An 18356-nucleotide genomic window follows, 5' to 3' on the forward strand; every position below is an offset into this window, starting at 1 on the left:
TAAAGCTACAGAAGGTGGTGAAGAGGTGGAAAAAGTGGAATCTAATCGTATTATTAAAACATTTTCATTCACATCTATATTTCCACTTGTCTCCTGACGCAAAAATGCTAGGTAAACAATTTAATCAGAATCAAATAGTCCATCTATAAAGAAGGGCTGGAAGCCAAGTGCAGGGGATTCCTCATGTACATGCAACTGAGTGACCCCGTCAGAGAGCTATTTCTTCTGGTTACAATCTTAAGGAACAAAACTCAACATATTTTGACAAGGTTAAATATGAATTTATTAGCTCAGATGTAGCATTTGTTTAGGTGTGGCCTGGATCACTGGTCTCCAGAAAGAGGTAGGCAAAATAATTCATTTAAGCTGAAAAAATGAAAAAACAAAAAAACAGAACTTATGTTGATGATTTTTATGTTATCCTCTTAAATCTTAAATTTTCTGCTCTAGCACATCTTTTTAATCTATGTGAAATATTCACTGATATGGTTTGGCTGTGTCCCCACCCAAATCTCATCTCGAATTGTGGCTCCCATAATCTCCACATGTCACGGGAGGTACCCAGTGGGAGGTAATTGAATCACGGGGGCAGGTTTTTCCCTGTGCTATTCTCATAATAGTGAATAAGTTTCATGAGATCTGATGGTTTTATAAAGGACAGATCCCCCACACACGCTCTCTTGCCTGCCGCCACATAAGATGTGCCTTTGCTCCTACTTCATCTTCCACCATGATTGTGAGGCCTCCCCAGCCATATGGAACTGTGAGTCCATTAAACCTCTTTTTTCTTTTTCTTTTCTTTTCTTTTTTTTTTTTTTTTTTTTTTTTTTTTTTTTTTTTTTTTTTTTTTTTGAGATGGAGTTTCACTCTTCTTGCCCAGGCTGGAGTGCAATGGCGTGATCTCGGCTCACTGCAACCTCCGCCTCCCGGGTTCAAGTGATTCTCCTGCCTCAACCTCTCAAGTAGCTGGGATTACAGGCATACGCCAGCATGCCCAGCTAATTTTGTATTTTTAGTAGAGATGGGGTTTCTCCATGTTGGTCAGGCTGGTCTCAAACTCCCGACCTCAGGTGATCCACTGGCCTTAGCCTCCCAAAGTGCTGGGATTATGGGCGTGAGCCACTGCACCTGGCCAAACCTCTTCTTTTAAATTACCCAGTCTCAGGTATTTCTTCATAGCAGTATGAAAATGCACTAATACATTCATTCACTGGTACATAATAAATAATAATGAATAATAATTTATACACACACGTATGTCAGCATGCAAGTGGAGGGTGAGCATAATGTGTATAAATGTTATATTTTCTAACATACCAATTTTTTAAGCCAATGAGTGATTAATCAAGACAGTATGGAGCTTAGAACTTTAGATTTCTGTTGTTGATGGAGGTTGGAGGGTAACTGGGGCTGGAAGTTCTATGAAGTATGGCTGGAGCATGACTTTGGTCTGATACTTGGCCTAGTGTGGGAGATAGTGGCCAAGCTGAATCCTGGGAAGGTAAATGGAGCCCCTAGTTTGGTAGAGCATAAGATATAGATGATTGGACCAGAGAAGGTGACTGGGCAAAAAGGTTGAGATTGTCTGGGAGAAGCAAGTATCCAGGATATGCTAAACTACAATCAAATGGGTAATGTTTTATGGATCATTTGCAGATGTAGCCTAAGAGAGTCAAAGTGGAAGGAACCTAAGGAGTCTAGAACACTTGAGAAGAGAGTGAGAGAGGTGACAGCCTAGCAGTCTCCCAAGAGCACATATTTGCCATGCCCATTTGTCTATCATCCTAGCCAGTAACCTAGTAGGTTCTTGCAGTAACAGGACACAGGGCAGATAGGTTTCAATAGCGAGTGGTAGGGGTGAGTCTGGCTCGCATGGGGTATGAATGAAAGTCCTAGAAGCTTGAATGAGATAGCCAAAGATAAGATAGGAGCACCCTAAAATTACCCACCCCACCAGTTTTGCAGAGGATGGATTGTGCCTAAACAAAGTATCTACTTCATGGCCAATTGTGGCAGATATAGACATTCTATGATAAAAGGCTATCCTGAAGACATTGAGTTTCTTCTGTCTCCCCCAAAAGAGAAATAAACATGCGACAAGAGTATTAAAATTAGGATAAAAACCAAGTTAGAAGCATTTTAGCTAGTATGTTCCTTTTTTTGACTGGAATACAAAGACATTTCATTTTGGTTTTTTTTTTTAGATAGTGACTATTCAATTTCTTTGGTAATAAATGAGAAAAAGAAGAGGAAAGAAAAGATCTGGGCTGTGATGGGTACTGGTTTCTATTTGTCTTTCTCATAATGTGAATTTAAAACAGTTAAATCACACTTATGCCACTATGAAAATTAGTACTAGTAACCTTTTTGTAGATTATAAAATACAGTATACCCAGTGGACAGAAACATGTTCAAAAGGTTTTTTTCCTGCAGGTCAACTTTTCCCCCCATAAACACAGACAAAGTGAACATATGATTGGGTTGGTAATTCTGTTGTATATTGCAATTCGCCCAGCTTCTTGTCATGCACAGAAATGAAGAAGACAGGCATTAGATTTTATTTGTCATGCGATATTAGTAGCCAGATGTTTTAGTGGCAGCTTATTTGAGGTCCATCCGTCCTTTGAATATGCATAAAAAAGCATGGCCATTGTTTCTCACCTGCCCACATCTGAACACATTCAGATACCATGGAAACCACAAAGGAAGAAAAAAAAAATACTTATTCCAAGATTCATTGATTGGGATGTTTAAATGTCCTTTCTTTCATACAGCCACGGTGTGATAATGTGCTAGGGCCTGCTGTGCTTTCTGGCATGAGCTCCATCTCTGAGGGTCCCGAGAAAGACAGTGGATTGATCCTGGAGTCCTCTTGAAAGGGGAAGGTGGTTCCATTGAGTAGAATATGCGTGGCCCAAATCCTGGAGGTAGGGGCAGAGCAATAGTAAGGGTGAGGACAGGGCAATAGCAGCTGAACATGGCCAGGCAATGTTCACCACAGCTGTAGGAGCACTCGGAGGTAGGTTGAAGTCATGGCAGATGCATCTGCTGCTGCAGAAGGAGGAAGAGCTCCTGGCAGTACTGGAATCGGCTCTATCTGCATCCCCAGGTCTGGGGTTCTGTCATTTTCCTTTCCTCTGGCTGCCTGGGATCTTCCCGATTTTACACTTAGTCTGCAGCCATTGATGATGAACTTATTAAAGGACTTCTCTGCAGCTACTTGTGCAGCCTGCCCTGTGGAAACCTAGATGAATGCACACCATTGTCTCTGCACAACAGGGATTGTCCAGATCTCTCTAAATAGGTAGAAATTATTTCTTAAGATCTGTCTCAGTAATGGTATCACCCGGATCACCAACTAGCGTGGGGATAGTCTTGTCCTCTGGGAGTTCCGGATGAGGCATGGTTGAAGCCTACAATAGAAGCTTATCTGCTACAGGGTCATTGACTGTATAATATTGGTCTTTAATATCTGATCAGCAAGGGAATCATGTGGACCTGTAGGCTTCTCATGTCTCTATCAAAACTCCTCTCCTCTCTCACCTTTCCCTCCACCCAGAAGGAGCAAATGTGGGGCTTATTCCTCAGGTAATAAGGTATGGTCCAGGCCAGTTTGTCCAGCATGTCACTGGTGGATGTGGCTTTCCCCCCAGCAGGCCAACTGGCCATCTTCCATTCGAGTTAGAAATCCCTCTCTCCACATTCTGCATGTAGTACTCTTCTCTGATATCTGACTTTGGCGTATCATCTTTTAAAGACAACTCAGCATCACAAACCTGGGTGGGCAGGCCATGCTCCAGGTCTAAGGGGCAGGTCTGACAGACATACTTCAGTCTTCTGCAGATTCGACACACTTTATTTTTCTTGAAATGTATGTAGGCCCCAGGGCACCAGCAAAACATTGTGAATGGCCTGCCACAGATTTCACATTTTTCTCATGCTTTTCTTTGGTCACTCAGATATACAGGTTTCCTCTAAGACATGTCTGATATGGAATAGAGAAGTATGCATCTTCCCAGTGTTTCCTGTTTAAGGTGTTGAAACCAAGACAGGTCACCATCTTGAGGGGGTCTTGAGGTAGTGGTAGGTTTTATGTGGGACAGAGAACCACCATGATCCTGTCAAGCCCAGCTCTTCTTTGTTCCCCTGTTCTTGAGGCTCCGGGCCATTGCCCTTGACAGTATATGATTCTCTGTTCTTGACTCAATGTGAAACTCGCTTCTCAGGAATCCCCATTCTTGGAGAAAACTCTGGATTTCCTGGTCTCTCCAAGGACTGGGCTGTAATACCAGGGCTTTGGTAGCCTGAGGCAGGAGGATTGCTTGAGGTCAGGAGTTCAAAACCACCTGGGCAACACAGTGAGACCCCATCTTAAATTCCATGCTTTTCTGCTAGAATACTGAGACACATAACCTGGAAGCTGGAAGTCCAGTTTCTTCACAAGTATCTTTATCCAGTGACAAAATAACTTCCCTGTAATCACAGCACTTTGGGAAGCCAAAGCAGAAGGATCACTTGGGATCAGGAGTTTGATACCAGCCTGGATACCATAGGGAGACCTGGTCTCTTTGGACAGCCAGTATGGCCAGGGCGGCCAGTCTCACCCTGTAATTGTGACATTGCATCTTCATGAGATGCCAGCTTGCTGACTTGGGCTGACATTTTCTTTCTCACAGAGCAGCAGGAGGCCAGGACCCTCTCACAGTCTGCATGAGGTTGCCATGGTTATGCTCACCCTCCACTTGTATGTATCCTGAATTATGGGACACCAAGTTCATGTAAACCATCAAAATAAATTCTTCTCTAGACATTCAAGTTTAAAATATCTCCTTCCCAATACATCTTATAGGTACGATGTGCACAGCTCCCACTGTGGCCCTCATCCATCCAAATTCAATGGTGAAGGTGATTGGTGTTACTGAGAACAAAATAAAATGGCATAGAATGTAAATTGGCTGCTGAAGGTGATGTTGAAGCAGGAGGCAATTTCTCCATGGGACAGTGAGTTCATGATGAGTGACAGTACGGATGATCCCACTGTGTCACAGTGGGAAGGTGACACAGGGCATCATGAAGAGCTCTCAAGATAGAGTGGACATTGTAGTCCTGCCCAACCCACCCCATACAAATGAAACAATAAAAATGAGTTTTCTCGAGACAGAAAGACGGCATCCCCATCCTGACAAGGCATCTGCTCGCATGCTCTCCTTAGGAGGGACAATGAGCAGCTGGAAGCCAGCCACTGTTTCTGAAGGCTTTTTTCCAAATGTGTGAGGCTGTCTCTGAATTCTGACTGAACTTTCCCTATCTCTCCCTAAAATATGCTCTCTCAGCTCAAAAGTTTGACAAGATCAAATCACCCGAGCTATTTAAACATCCTTCTTTGGATAACACCTTCCAAGACAGCTAACAATTGTAGCTTGTTTAGACTCCCTTTCCATTCCCCTTACCACACACACACACACACACACACTAGAAACCAGGAAAATTCATCTTTCTCCTTAAGCCACCCCTCCTCACCATCTAAATGCCAAGCTGACTTAGAGTCAACTTCTAGATTTGGGATTGTTACCTTCTTCCTTAAACTCATAACAGCAGCCTCTCAGTGGTCAAGCTAAATCCATTTAGCTTATGTCTGACTTGTGGATCTTCTGGGGTGGAAAACATTTTTTAAATAATTCTCATTCTTTAGAACAACTGGTAATAATGAGAAAAACTAATGGACATTCATAAACTGTTATAAGACACAGTTCCTGTTCTATGCATTATTCATTTATGCAAACAGTTGTAAAGGTACCAAATTCACTGTGCAACTGGGCTGGAAAAGTCCCTGAACTCAAGATTGCATTGGTATGCACATTTCTGAGGCTTGGTTCTGTTTAACATTTTCATCAGTGACCTGCTTAAAGGAGCAGAGAGCAAGCTCATTAAGTTCCTAGATGGGAGGGATGACCAGAACATTAAAGAACAGGATTAGAATTTCCCCAGCCCTTGCCAAATTAGCAAAACTGTTAGAGTCAAATATGTTCATCAGGGAGGCAGAGTAAAGTAAGCTGCCCCAATGCAAGCTTAGTGGTAGGAAGTTATTTAGAAACTGAAAAGAATATGGATGCAAAAATAGACTCGTAATGGAAAATGAACTAGTACAGGGGAACCACTGGTGTTGGGGCCTCTGCATGCACTTACAACGGGTTCAGATCCCCAGTCTATGAATTGGCCTTCCCCAAGATTTCTAAGAATGCCAGGGAGCTTTTCTTTCTCATGGTCACCTCTAGCTTCAGTTCCTGGTTCCACCTAATTAGCCTGGTTTTTGGTTCATTTCACTGTCCTGTCTTAGTCACCGTATTACAAACCATGTTGACCCAGACATTAAAAACCATTTCCCGCCCATGAGCAGATAACAGCTTCCTGCAGAAGGGCCCTTCTATCTCTTTGGCTGTCTTGGCTCTTGTTCAACTCTTCCAATTAAAACTTCTACCCCAAGGAGCTTAACAAGGTAGTTTCCCAAATATAGATGGTTCTTTTGCTAAGAGGAACTCTGAAACCAGCTGTTAAGACAACTACAGCACCTGTGTCCCCTAGCAGAGATGAGCATGACCAAGTCACGAGCTGATAGTGCTATAGTCAGGGGATGGCAAATTCTGTGAAGTGGCAGGGAGTAAATATCTTTGGTCTCTTGCAATTACTCAACTCTAGTTATATAGAATGAAAGCATTCTTACACAATACAAATAAATAGATGGCAAGGTCAAGGTCCTGGGGCAGGCCACAATTGCCAACTCTTGCTAGGCTCAACTTCAGAAACTGTGACTTTCCGGAAGTCTTAACAACCATCTTGTCCAACCAGCTCATTTTATACCAGCAGAAACCAGGACCCAGAAAGTAGAGTGACATTTGTGCATGTTCACAACACAATTAAGCCTGAGTTGAAACTTCAAACAGAAAGCTCAATTTCCAGGCCAGCGCTCTTTCCACTGCACCATCATCAAGCTATTTCCAGAAGTTTCTGCAGATCCCTGCTTTAATTAGCAGAGCCTTTGCTAGAAATTTTCCCACTTAACATTTGGTGCAATGCATTAGTTGTGTTATGTGTAGTACACAGTAATATCATTTGGTAGCCTCCCTAGGACCTAAGATGAATGTGTGACTAAAGATTTGGATGAGGTTGTGTCTACCTCTTAAGGGCAGTCTGAGAAAACCAGAAGAGGGCAGAACAGATTAGAAAGGAATGCTATGCACAAAGTTCAAATGATATAGTTTTATTTTGTTAATTAAAGGTGACATAAAATTTTCACATACCAAGAGGAACATTTTAAAGAGGAGCAGTTGCCTTTCATCTCCTATTAAAATAAAAAGAGCAAGACTGGAGGGTAGGTTAGATCACAGAAAGAACCTGCCAGTGATAGCTCTATTACGTGCAAGAACTGCAGGCCAGAGGAAGTCATAGAATTCTCTTTATAGCCAGATCTGAGAGTTGCATCTCTTGGGAAGTGTTAGGAGGGAGAGAAATAGACTGAGATGATGACTCTGAAAATCCTTTCTCTCTTTAAGTCCCCTGAAAGCTGCAGGAGAGAACCCTTCTGTGAGCCAGAAGGGACGCATTGAATCATTACTCTTAATGAGACCAGGACAATTTTTTTAAGAAGGTTGTGAAGGGCATAACATGAAGTGGATACTTGGGAAAAATAATTGTGTAGATTTCAAAGGAGTGCCCCAAATGATGCTCACTTCCATTGGCAAGATTCTGGGGTAACTGATGGAAAACCCTCTATTCAGGGTCAGAAGCTTGTAGCCCTTTCCAAATATTTGTGTGTGGACTTGCTTGATCCCCCTATCTCTTAGAGGCCAGGAGGTTCTTAATGTGGATGGTCATTGATCTTTAATTTGAAGACCCAGTAGCTTGAGCCTATTCCTCCTTGAAAGTAGGGCCAAGTGTTTATAAGAACTCTTATTACCTTTGATAAAGATAAATCCTAGTGTACATCTTGTTACTAATTAAAAATGGTGCAATCTGTTCACATATTATTTCTGGACAGTACATTTCATGAAACTATCCCACAGGATTGTTTATCTCAAGCCACAACTTTTCCAGAGCCTATTTTTCCAAATGACAAATTCCTCATAATTATTATTTTTTATTGTTTTAATTTTTTTCCAGATGATCCAGGAACGTGCACATCTTGCGCTATGGGGTATTACAGGTAAGTCTGGCCTTCCTTTTCATGGCACTAACTTTTCTGCAGTTTAAGCATTACTGACTTAATCCTCAATCCAGTGATTAAAGCAAAGTGGCCCTGTAGCCTGAAGCAACTCTGTCCTGTCAGGCTATTAATGAGCAATTCTTGGATTTAGCAATAAGAGCCCAGCTGTTTCCTTGCCTCGAAAGGAGGCCATCTCTTTCTTGATCCTGGAAGTCATCCAGCCTGACACTGGTGTCTAGGAATCCTGCCATGGGTTACCAAGATTCAGATCTTGCTGTTCATGGACAGACCTTAATAATATACCTAGTCCCAAGTAAGCTGTTTGCAAACGTCTGCATGGATACCTTGTCCTTAACCAGAGCGAAGGCGCCAGGGCGAAGCCAGGTGCTATATTAGCTCAATCATCCCCTAGGTAATGACAGACACAGACCACTAGGTTAAATGAAACAGAGGTAACCATCACTGCCAACACACTCTAATAAAAATCCACAAAATCAAAAATGGCATGTTAAAATATCACCTCCTCTTCCTAGTCTAGCCTCCCTTCCAGCACACACTGTTGACTGTCCTAGAAGGAAAACTAAAGAGAAAGGAGCTGCAAAGGAAAGGAAGGCCCTGGGTAATGCACAGGCTGCATAATCCCTCCCTGTCCTCCTAAGAACTCAGAAGTTTTGTGATATACAAACTCCCACAACTATTTCATCTCTCCATCATTTTATCGAGATTGTCAGAGACACAAGGAGGATGTTAATCTCCTGAAGAGAAAACTGAAGCTCAGAGAGGGACAAGGTTTTACTCAGGTTGCACACAGCTAGTGACAGGTCTGCATTTGGAACATTTGGACTTTGGCAGGTCACCTCCTCTTGTCACCACATTGCCTTTTCCCTCCATCCATGGAATCGGACAAAGCAATATGGTGACAAGAGGAGGTGACCCACCTGTCCAAAGACAAATACTCTTGAAATGTGGTAATAGGTAGGAAGAAGTGAAAGGAGTGAGGAGGATGGGAAAGAAAACGAAGACCAACAAGCTAAAACATACTAAAAATGATCAGTTAACCTTATCAGTTCTTAGCCTTCTGGTTTTAATCTAACTTTTCCAGAATAGCCTGCCATTCTGTACATTGACTATGTCTCACATCACTGCACTCTTGACCCACTTTGTTTTTTTGTTGTTGTTTGTTTTTTGGTTTGTTTTTTAGACAGAGTCTCACTCTGTGGCCTAGGCTGGAGTGCAGTGGCAAGATCTCAGCTCACTCCAACCTCTGCCTCCCAAGTTCAAACAATTCTTGTGCCTCAGCCTCCCTAGTAGCTGGGATTACAGGCACACACCACCACGCCCAGCTAGTTTTTGTATTTTTAGTAGAGATAGCGTTCCGCCATGTTGGCCAGGCTCTGTTAAACTTTGTTAAACACCCTCTGTTAAACTTTGGAGCCAAACCTGGCTGCCTCTCCAGTTCACCACTAACTCGCTAATGAGCATGTTTCATAAAACCCTCTGAAAAACAAATACCCTGAAAGAACATGCTCCAATATCACCAAGGGTACAACATGAGATATTTATTTCAAGAAACAAACGTATCTAATCTTTGAAAACATTGAGCAATTTTGAATACAGCTAGTGAAATGCTATACAACAGAGGTTGTTGCCAGGCATGTTGGCTCACGTCTGTAATCCCAACACTTTGGGAGGCCGAGGTGGGTGGATCACCTGAGGCCAGGAGTTTGGGACCAGCCTAGCCAACATGGGGAAACCCCATCTCTACTAAAAATACAAAAATTAGCTGAGTATGGTGGTGCGCATGTGTAATCCCAGCTACTCAGGAGGCTGAGGCAGGAGAATCGCTTGAACCCAGGAGGTGGAGGAGGTTGCAGTGAGCCAAGATCACACCATTGCACTCCAGCCTCTGTGACAGGGAGACTTAGTCTCAAAAAAAAAAAAAAAAAGAAGTTGTTAAAGAAGATATGCAAAGGTTTCCCCTGATATCATGCTGATGCTTTGAAATTCATCAAAGGCAGGGGTCGATTTCAGTCCACTCCCCCTTCAGGTAAGCCTGCAATTCAGTGAAGTCTGAATTACAACATTTTTACTGTATCATGAGAATAACAGATAACATACATAAAAATATTTATAAATAAAAGCTAAGCTGCTTCGCTACTATTGTTAATAATCTGGTTACAGACATTTTAGTAAGCTGCTTGGGCTTGATACCAAGCTATTTCAGGCCTCGGTGCCAGTTGCTATGTGACAAATCACACAAGCAACCTTTTCACACAGACTTTGGTTAAAATCCCAGTCCCACCATTAGCTAGCTGTGTGATTTTGAGCGCTTAACCTTGAGCTCCAGTTCCCTTACCTAGAAATTAAAGATACATGATATCTACCACACGAGATTTGTGGAGATTTAGATGAGCTAATACTTGACACATAATCAGTACTCTATAAATAAGTATCAGTACCCCTTCCTTCTCCCCAGCCTTCTCCCAGCTGCCCTGATAAAGAGTCCTTGGAGGTCCAGAAGGAGGTGGTTAGTGACTTGGGTTGACGGGGGCACAACAGACCAAACCTGAAATTCAATTACTCACTCCTGCTGAAAACGCTGCATGGGCTGGGCGTGGTGGCTCATGCCTGTAATTCCAACACTTTGGGAGGCAGAGCTGGACGGATCACTTGAAGTCAGGAGTTTGAGACCAGCCTGGCCAACACGGCAAAACCCCCTCTCTAGAAAAAAAATACAAAAATTAACCAGGCATGGTGGTGTGCACCTGTAATCCCAGCTACTCGGGAGGCTGAGGCAAGAGAATCACTTGAACCCGGCAGACCAAGGTTGCAGGGAGCCGAGATCAACCACTGCACTCCAGCCTGGGCAACAAGAGCAAAACTCCATCTCAAACAAAACGAAACAAAAAACTCTGCATAGATATATATAAGCAGATTAAATTATGGTGGTGAAGAGTAATACATCAACGTATGTCATGCAAGAAATGATGTCTTCTTCCTCTAGGTTTGATCAGCATTGTTATAAAACCTGTCCTGAGAAGACCTACAGTGAGGAACTGGAATGCAAGGCATGCGATAGTAACTGTGGCAGCTGTGACCAGAATGGGTGTTACTGGTGTGAAGAGGGCTTCTTTCTCTTGGGTAAGTTAGAAAATGGTACCATCCGAGGTGAGAACCAGGCACTGGAGCTCCACCCAGTTGGGGCCGCAGGAGCACACATGTGATTAGTTTCAGAGTCTGTGTGTGCTGGCACCTCTGGCCCAAGGAGAAATTTTAATTTGGTTTAGAAATAAACATTAGCTGAACCACTTCCTTCTGCTTTTATTACTGAAGCATGGGTCCTGTTCCACTAATTAATCTCACATATCTCCAAGCTGATGGAAACAAGGCTGAATTGGATGGAGATAGAGAGTGGGTAGCTGAAGATAAATGTTTTGGTATTGAAGTCACCTGGCATATTAAGAGCTCTGACCCTTGTCTTGAGATTTAATCCATCTCATATATCTCTGTGCACTGTAAGAAATTAACAAGATCCCTTGCCTTAGGTTTTGGTCACTGACTGATGGAAATGGATAGTTAGGAAAGAAATACAGTGTGAATCTTGCAGCTGAAGAGATAATAGCCCAATGCACTTGAGTGTTTGGGGGAGAAAGAATGAGAAAGACAGCCCACAATGTTCTTCAGTGTTTCTCTACACAGAGATTTATTTTATTTGTAATTTTTCAAGGCCTCAAGGATTTTGTAGTCAATGCTCTTAACCCTTTAATGGCCAATGTAAATTCCCAGTTGAAAGAGGACTTAGGTAAAGTGTTGGTTTTTTTGTTGTTTTTTTTTTTTTTTTAGATGGAGTCTTGCTCTTGTCACCCAGGTTGGAGTGCAGTGGTGCAATCTCAGCTCACTGCACCCTCTGTTGGCCAGGCTGGTCTCGAACACCCGACCTCAGGTGATCTGCCAACCTCAACCTCCCAAAGTGCTGGGATTACAAGCATGGGCCACCTTGCCCAGTCTGGATTTATTAAAACACATTTCTTGGTTGAAATAAGCTAAAGCCATCTTGGTTTCTTTAAAAACAAATTAAAAGCCTGGACAGAGTGGCCTGGCCAACATGGTGAAACCCCATCTCTACTACAAATATATAAATTAGCCGTGTGTGGTGACACACACCTGTAGTCCTGGCTATTCAGGAGGCTGAGGCAGGAGAATGGCTTGAATATGGGAGATGGAGGATGTAGTGAGCCAAGATCATGCCACTGCACTCTAGCCTGGGCAACAGAGAGATACTCCATCTCAAAAATAACAATAAAAACAAATGCAAAGAAAAAGGTCCCTAAAATTTCCTCCAGCCTCTTTAGAACTTGGCCTTGCAAAGATCACCAAAGCCTTCATGCTTTCTCTCTGTGTTCTCACATAGGTGGCAGTTGTGTGAGGAAATGTGGCCCTGGATTCTATGGTGACCAAGAAATGGGAGAATGTGAGCCCTGCCACCGAGAGTGTGAAACCTGCACAGGCCCTGGTCATGACGAGTGCAGCAGCTGCCAGGAAGGACTGCAGCCGCTGCGTGGGGTGTGCGTGCGTGCCACCCACACCCAGGAGGAGGGCAAATTCTGGAATGGTATGTGCCTCCCAAAAAGAGATCACAGGGGTCTAGCTGCCTACTCTGCTTCCTTCCTTCTATAACTCTGGTTTTTTGAACTATCCAGGAGAGAATGGCTGTGCAGAAAAACAAGGGTTTGGAGTGAGAATCAAGTTGGGGTCGTTCCTGAGTCTCTCTGATGCTTGTAGCAGGAGTAGGTAGGAAGCTGAGGTTGGTGTTCAGCCAGCAGAGACAGCCCAAAGGGCAAATTTATGATTGGTCCACCCGCTTGAGTTTCTACCTGGGTGAAGCAGGCCCAGAAGCAACTGAAGAGAGTCACGGAGGGAAATGGCCCAGGTATCATTTTTCTCTGAAATTTCAGAGTCACTTCCATCACAGGCAGGTCCTATGTCCTTATTACATGTCCTTTTTATAGTAAAGGAAAATTTTACCTGTAGGGTAGGCTTTTCCAATTAGACAAGGAAGGACTGCTCGAACATATTAGAATTTATGCTAAAAACAGATGGTCTCCATGGCTGCGTTATTAGAGCTCACCATCATTCAAGCTTGCCTTTAAAAGTTACTCTCCCCAGTTGCAGACAGGGAAAGCATGAAGCTTCTTGAGGAGGGAGGAGAGGAGACAGGTGTGGGAGCTTGGAATCCAACAGCAAAGCCCTGCAGGTGCGCATTCCTCCCTGCGTCTTTACAACACGCCTCCTCACACCTGAGCCTCAGTTACAGGCTTCCTTGCAAGGTAATTACAAACTTTCAGCGACCCCTCCGTGTCCGAGGTTGTTACAAAACAAAATCCTCTTCCTGCTGGAAAAATCTGACTCCTGTTCTATGCAGAGACAGTCACAAAAACAGGAGCTGCTCTTCATTTGATTTCGAGGCAACAATTGGTTTAAAGGGTCAATTTGGTGCAAAGGCAATGGCAGCCGGAGAGACGGCTGTACAGGAGGAGTGTGCTAAGGGCTCGAGGGAGTGACAGCTCTGTGGTTTATGCTGGGCTGGAGAGGAGGCCTGTCCATGGCTGCTGTCTACTACAGCAGTTTTACACATGTGACTTCAAGGAAGAGCAGCTCAGAGACCGTGAAAAACCCGGCAGCCAAAGGCCACAGAGAACGTGGGCCCTCTTTCAGAGACATAGCCGAGAAGATGATTCAATCCAGATTGGGATATCTTCTGTGAGTTATAGCTGAAGCAAAATGCTGAAAATGAGTTTGTCTGGCATTCAGGCATTTAAGAGGCAGCGCACGCCAAAAGGAAAATGGTCTGGTGCTGTGTTTCTCGCTGAACATCTGTATTTTATCTGGCGTCCAGATGATGACACGGTCCAGGGAGCCAAGAGTTAGAGCAGGCTTGATTCCCCAAATGATTCCACGTCCCTTCAACTGGACTACGCATTTTGCAGGCAGAAACCAGGCTTCAGTGGTTCCCTTTTGTCGAAGCACCACACCCACCCCTCCGCATGTTCTACTATTGCAATGTAATGTTTCTGAAGAGAGGGAGGAATTAGTGTATTTGGGGATTTTTCACTAACAGGGGATTGGGGACAGAGATGGGAGTGTTTCTCATGGCTGGACAAAAACAATCAAATCAATGACAGAGCTGTACTTTCTCATTCCTGTGACCTATGAAATAAGACATGCAGACCATTAACACAGAGAAATAGCCATTTATTCACTAAGCACGGTAAAGCCATAGCTCAGCTTCCCCCAGCATAGTATAAGCACTGAAATGGAGAGTAAATGGGAAATGCATTCCATAAAGTCCTGGGAGTATTTGAGCCAATGCCTACGACCTTCTCCTGACTTCTTTTTCTTAAAAAACAGGATCGAGAGTGTAATAGGAGAGTAGAGGGTTCCAGAGAACAAGCACTAATTAGCCACACCTTTAAGATGATGGAAAGCAGACTGCAGTCATCCTGGGTCAAATCAGAGGAAACCCAGGCAAAGTACAGAGTGTTTTTGAGAGGATATAGCTGTCTAGGTAGTACCAGAAGGTTTTTCTGTTCTGTTTTAGGTTTTGTTTTATTTTGTTTTTCAAACTCGGATTCAGATTCAGGTAGGAAAGGTAAGATGACGCACATTTCAATCCATTCCTTCACCCATGCTGCTCCCCAGTGGAAACAATAAGATCCTGTTTGCATCTGAAGACTACAACCCAGGAGGATCTATCAGCATAGGCTGGGAAAACACCCTTGAAATAAAAGCCCAGCTAGAGTTCCCTGAACTCCTCTTTTAATAAGGTGGCTAATCAGGATGAGAATGACTACAGTGAGAGAGCCATCATTCTTTGCCAACTACCAGCAAAGTGGGCATACCTCCCACCTAGTTCAAGGATGCAGATTCCTCCACCTATCAGACAGTGCCTGACAAATCCTCCAGCCAAGACTAAGTCATCAAAGATGGTGCTCAACTCTCTGTTTTTTTCAGCCACCAAAAAGTCACTGCACAAATGTATAGATCATCCCCAGACCCTCTGTCTGGGGATGTATACTGTGACAATTATTTAGTGTCCCTAAATGGCAGGAATAAAACCAATATTCAAGGCCAGACATGGTGGCTCACGACTATAATCCCAGCACTTTGGGAGGCTGAGGCAGGCAGATCTCTTGAGGTCAGGAATTCAAGACCAACCTGGCCAACACGGCAAAACCACATCTCTACTAAAAATGCAAAAAATATTAGCTGGGCATGGTGGTGGGTGCCTGTAACCTCAGCTACTCGGGAGGCTGAGGTGCGAGAATCACTTGAACCTGGGAGGTGGAGGTTGCAGTGAGCTGAGATTGTGCCACGGCACTCCAGCCTGGGCAACAGAGAGAGACTCTGTCAAAAAACAACAACAAAACAATATAATATTCAACAGGCTGCAAACAGCCTCAGCAGTGACTCAAGTATCACACAACCTTGGCGGAAAGGTTCAGGTATGGCAGACCACGGGCTTTGAAGGAAGATGATGGCTTCAGCTGGTTTCCTGAAGCCATTGTTGGGAATGGAAAGAGTTTCCTCTGTTACTGTTAAACCATTTGGATTTTCTTAAGTGGTTTCCCCTGGTAGTGCTGGAAAGTCCTAGGAGTAATTTCTGCACATTTCTCTTACCTCATATTTCCATCATTGATTAAATCCATGTTATAACAGGCTCTAATTACATATTCTGGTGATAGTCTAATCTACAGAACACAGACATGGTGAATTAGCTTTGTGTCTTTGACCACATCCTAACGATTTATCACTAGCCTGTCTCTTGATCTTAATTCTTATCCTTGGGGAAAGACTGGAATCCCAGAGTTAGTCACAAACACTGAAAGCCACACACATGTGGAAAAAAAAAAAAAAATCCACTTCAGTAGTGGGAAGATATGTTGCCTAATAGTCACTGAACTTTAGAAAACTTCAAAGATGCCACGGAAATCTGATTTTTAGAAGGACTTTGTAGATGTGTGCAGCTGCCTCACTTAGAAATGAGTGCACTAGTTTTATTTATTTAACCTACCAGAACACAGAGTGCAAAAAAACACATGGCACTGGGTAAGTAATCAACTGTTTGGCCAGTAGGATGAAGGAAGCATCTGTATCAACTTGCACGGATGGTTACATACTCAGGAGTTCTCTAAGTGGATTGTGAAACCATTGACAGCTTGAAATTGGCTATGGTGGGAGTATTTACACCACAGAAATTGGAAACACTACAAATCAGGTTTTTGGTTTTTCATTTTCTAGAGACCTGTCTTACCAGCACACCATTACTTTGGCTTCTATCAAATTACTTTAGAATTCAAATTTATTACTGAAAAATTCAAAAGCCTATGTCTACACCCTCTAGCAGATGCAGACTTTAGAGCGCAGCACACATTAATTCAAATCCTGGCTCTTTGATTTGCTAGCTGTGTAATCTTGAGTGAGTTACTCATCCTCTCTGAGCCTCAGTGTCCTTGTCTGTAAAGTGAAAACATGAAACTGCCTCACACAAAGTCATTTTAAGAATTAAATGAGAAAATGCATATAAAGCTCTCAGGACACATATGACACAATAAAGCCTAATCTACTCCCTAACTCTTTGACTCAGGCCAGTTTTAACACTTGAAACACTAGTTTGCTTTGAAAGCAGCATTCCCTGGGTCACGAAAGAAAGCAATTCTGGGGGCCATGCGCGGTGGCTCACGCCTATAATCCCAGCACTTTGGGAGGCCAAGGTGGGCAGATCACTTCAGGCCAGGAGTTCAAGACCAACCTGGCCAACATGGTGAAACCCCATCTCTACTAAAAATACAAAAAATTAGCCAGGCATGGTGGTGCTTGCCTGTAGTCCCAGCTACTTGGGAGGCTGAGGCAGGAGAATCGCTTGAACCTGGGAGCCAGAGGTTGCAGCAAGCTGAGATGGTGCCACCGCACTCTGGCCTGGGAAACAGAACAAGACTCCTCGTAAAAAAAAAAAATAATAATGTTTACAAGGAATGTTAATGACAAGAGAAAATGCCTACGAGATTTATAGTGTTAAATACAGTGTTCAAGGTCAGTCTTATGTATACGGAAGCTATAAATGATCACACATCTATACATAGATGTAATTATACTCACACACTCGATATGAAGATGAGACATCCATGTACCACAGTATAAACAACAGACATTTCTGGGTGGTGGGATTATAGGTGAAGTTTATCTTCTTTATCCTTTTTGCATTAAAAAAACTAAACACTTTTTTTTTTTTAATAAAAAAGAAGCTGTGCCCATTGCAAACCTATCTGTGGTGAAGAGCCTGCTGCAAGAGCGACGAAGGTGGAAAGTTCAAATCAAAAGAGGTAACAGGGAAATAGGGAGGCGACAATCACAGCGGCAGAGACTGTCTCTGGAGATGGTCTCCGTGGAAAAATCACCCCAAGAAGCTGGGAGGCCAGATGCAAATGGGGTGCAGAGATGCAGAGGTCATTAGAAAAAGATGGAGAGAGGAGGGGGCCATAAACACAACCTATGAGCAGTCACTCAGAGGGAAGACTGTGAGAAGCTCAGCCGTGGAGATTTCCGTAACAGATAAGGACATGCGTGACGTGCTAAATGGTCATGCCTGGCAGAGGCTATCAAGAAGAGCATCTGTCCTCACAGAACTTTAATAGGCTAAGGAAGCACCTCTGCCTTCCCGGTCCCTGCGGCATTGTTTGAAATCACAAAGACTGGAAAAAACTAAGTGGTTACCAGTAGGAGACGAGAGAAATAAAGTCAATGTATTCATACAATAGAATACTATGGAGCCACCAAAAGGAAGAGGTTCTTTCTGTACTGATAAAGAATGATCTCCAAATATATTGCTTGTTTACAGGCAAGGTGATAAACCATGTGAATAGATACAGTTTGTACGAAAAAGGGTGGAGAAGGGATTAGGAGGGAGACATCACAGTACATGCCTTTTCTCCATTTTGCACCATGTGCAGATTGTGTATTAAATAAAAAATAAGTAGAATAAATGAACCCCTTGCTTTATATAGTTTAGCTACAGGCATTTCTGAAGAATGGATACTGCACTTTCTGGATCAAAGTGGTTCTTTCTTTTTTTTTTTTTTTTTTTTTTTTTTGCGGTCCT

The 18356-nt window shown here is 43.2% G+C and overlaps 1 protein-coding gene and 1 pseudogene across 1 annotated transcript in view; one reads left to right on the plus strand and one right to left on the minus strand.

Moving 5' to 3' along the window:
• Positions 1 to 18356, plus strand: part of PCSK5 (proprotein convertase subtilisin/kexin type 5) — a 466873-nt gene that overhangs the window by 395203 nt on the left and 53314 nt on the right. Inside the window, exons 25-27 of the mRNA XM_025360325.1 lie at positions 8158 to 8200; positions 11205 to 11341; positions 12612 to 12812. Of these exons, the coding sequence (XP_025216110.1) occupies positions 8158 to 8200; positions 11205 to 11341; positions 12612 to 12812 (381 nt within the window). The remainder of the gene's footprint in view (positions 1 to 8157; positions 8201 to 11204; positions 11342 to 12611; positions 12813 to 18356) is intronic.
• LOC112608431 lies at positions 2793 to 4060 on the minus strand (annotated as a pseudogene).

This window comes from Theropithecus gelada, chromosome 15 (genome assembly GCF_003255815.1).
Source record: "Theropithecus gelada isolate Dixy chromosome 15, Tgel_1.0, whole genome shotgun sequence".
Lineage (NCBI taxonomy): Eukaryota > Metazoa > Chordata > Mammalia > Primates > Cercopithecidae > Theropithecus > Theropithecus gelada.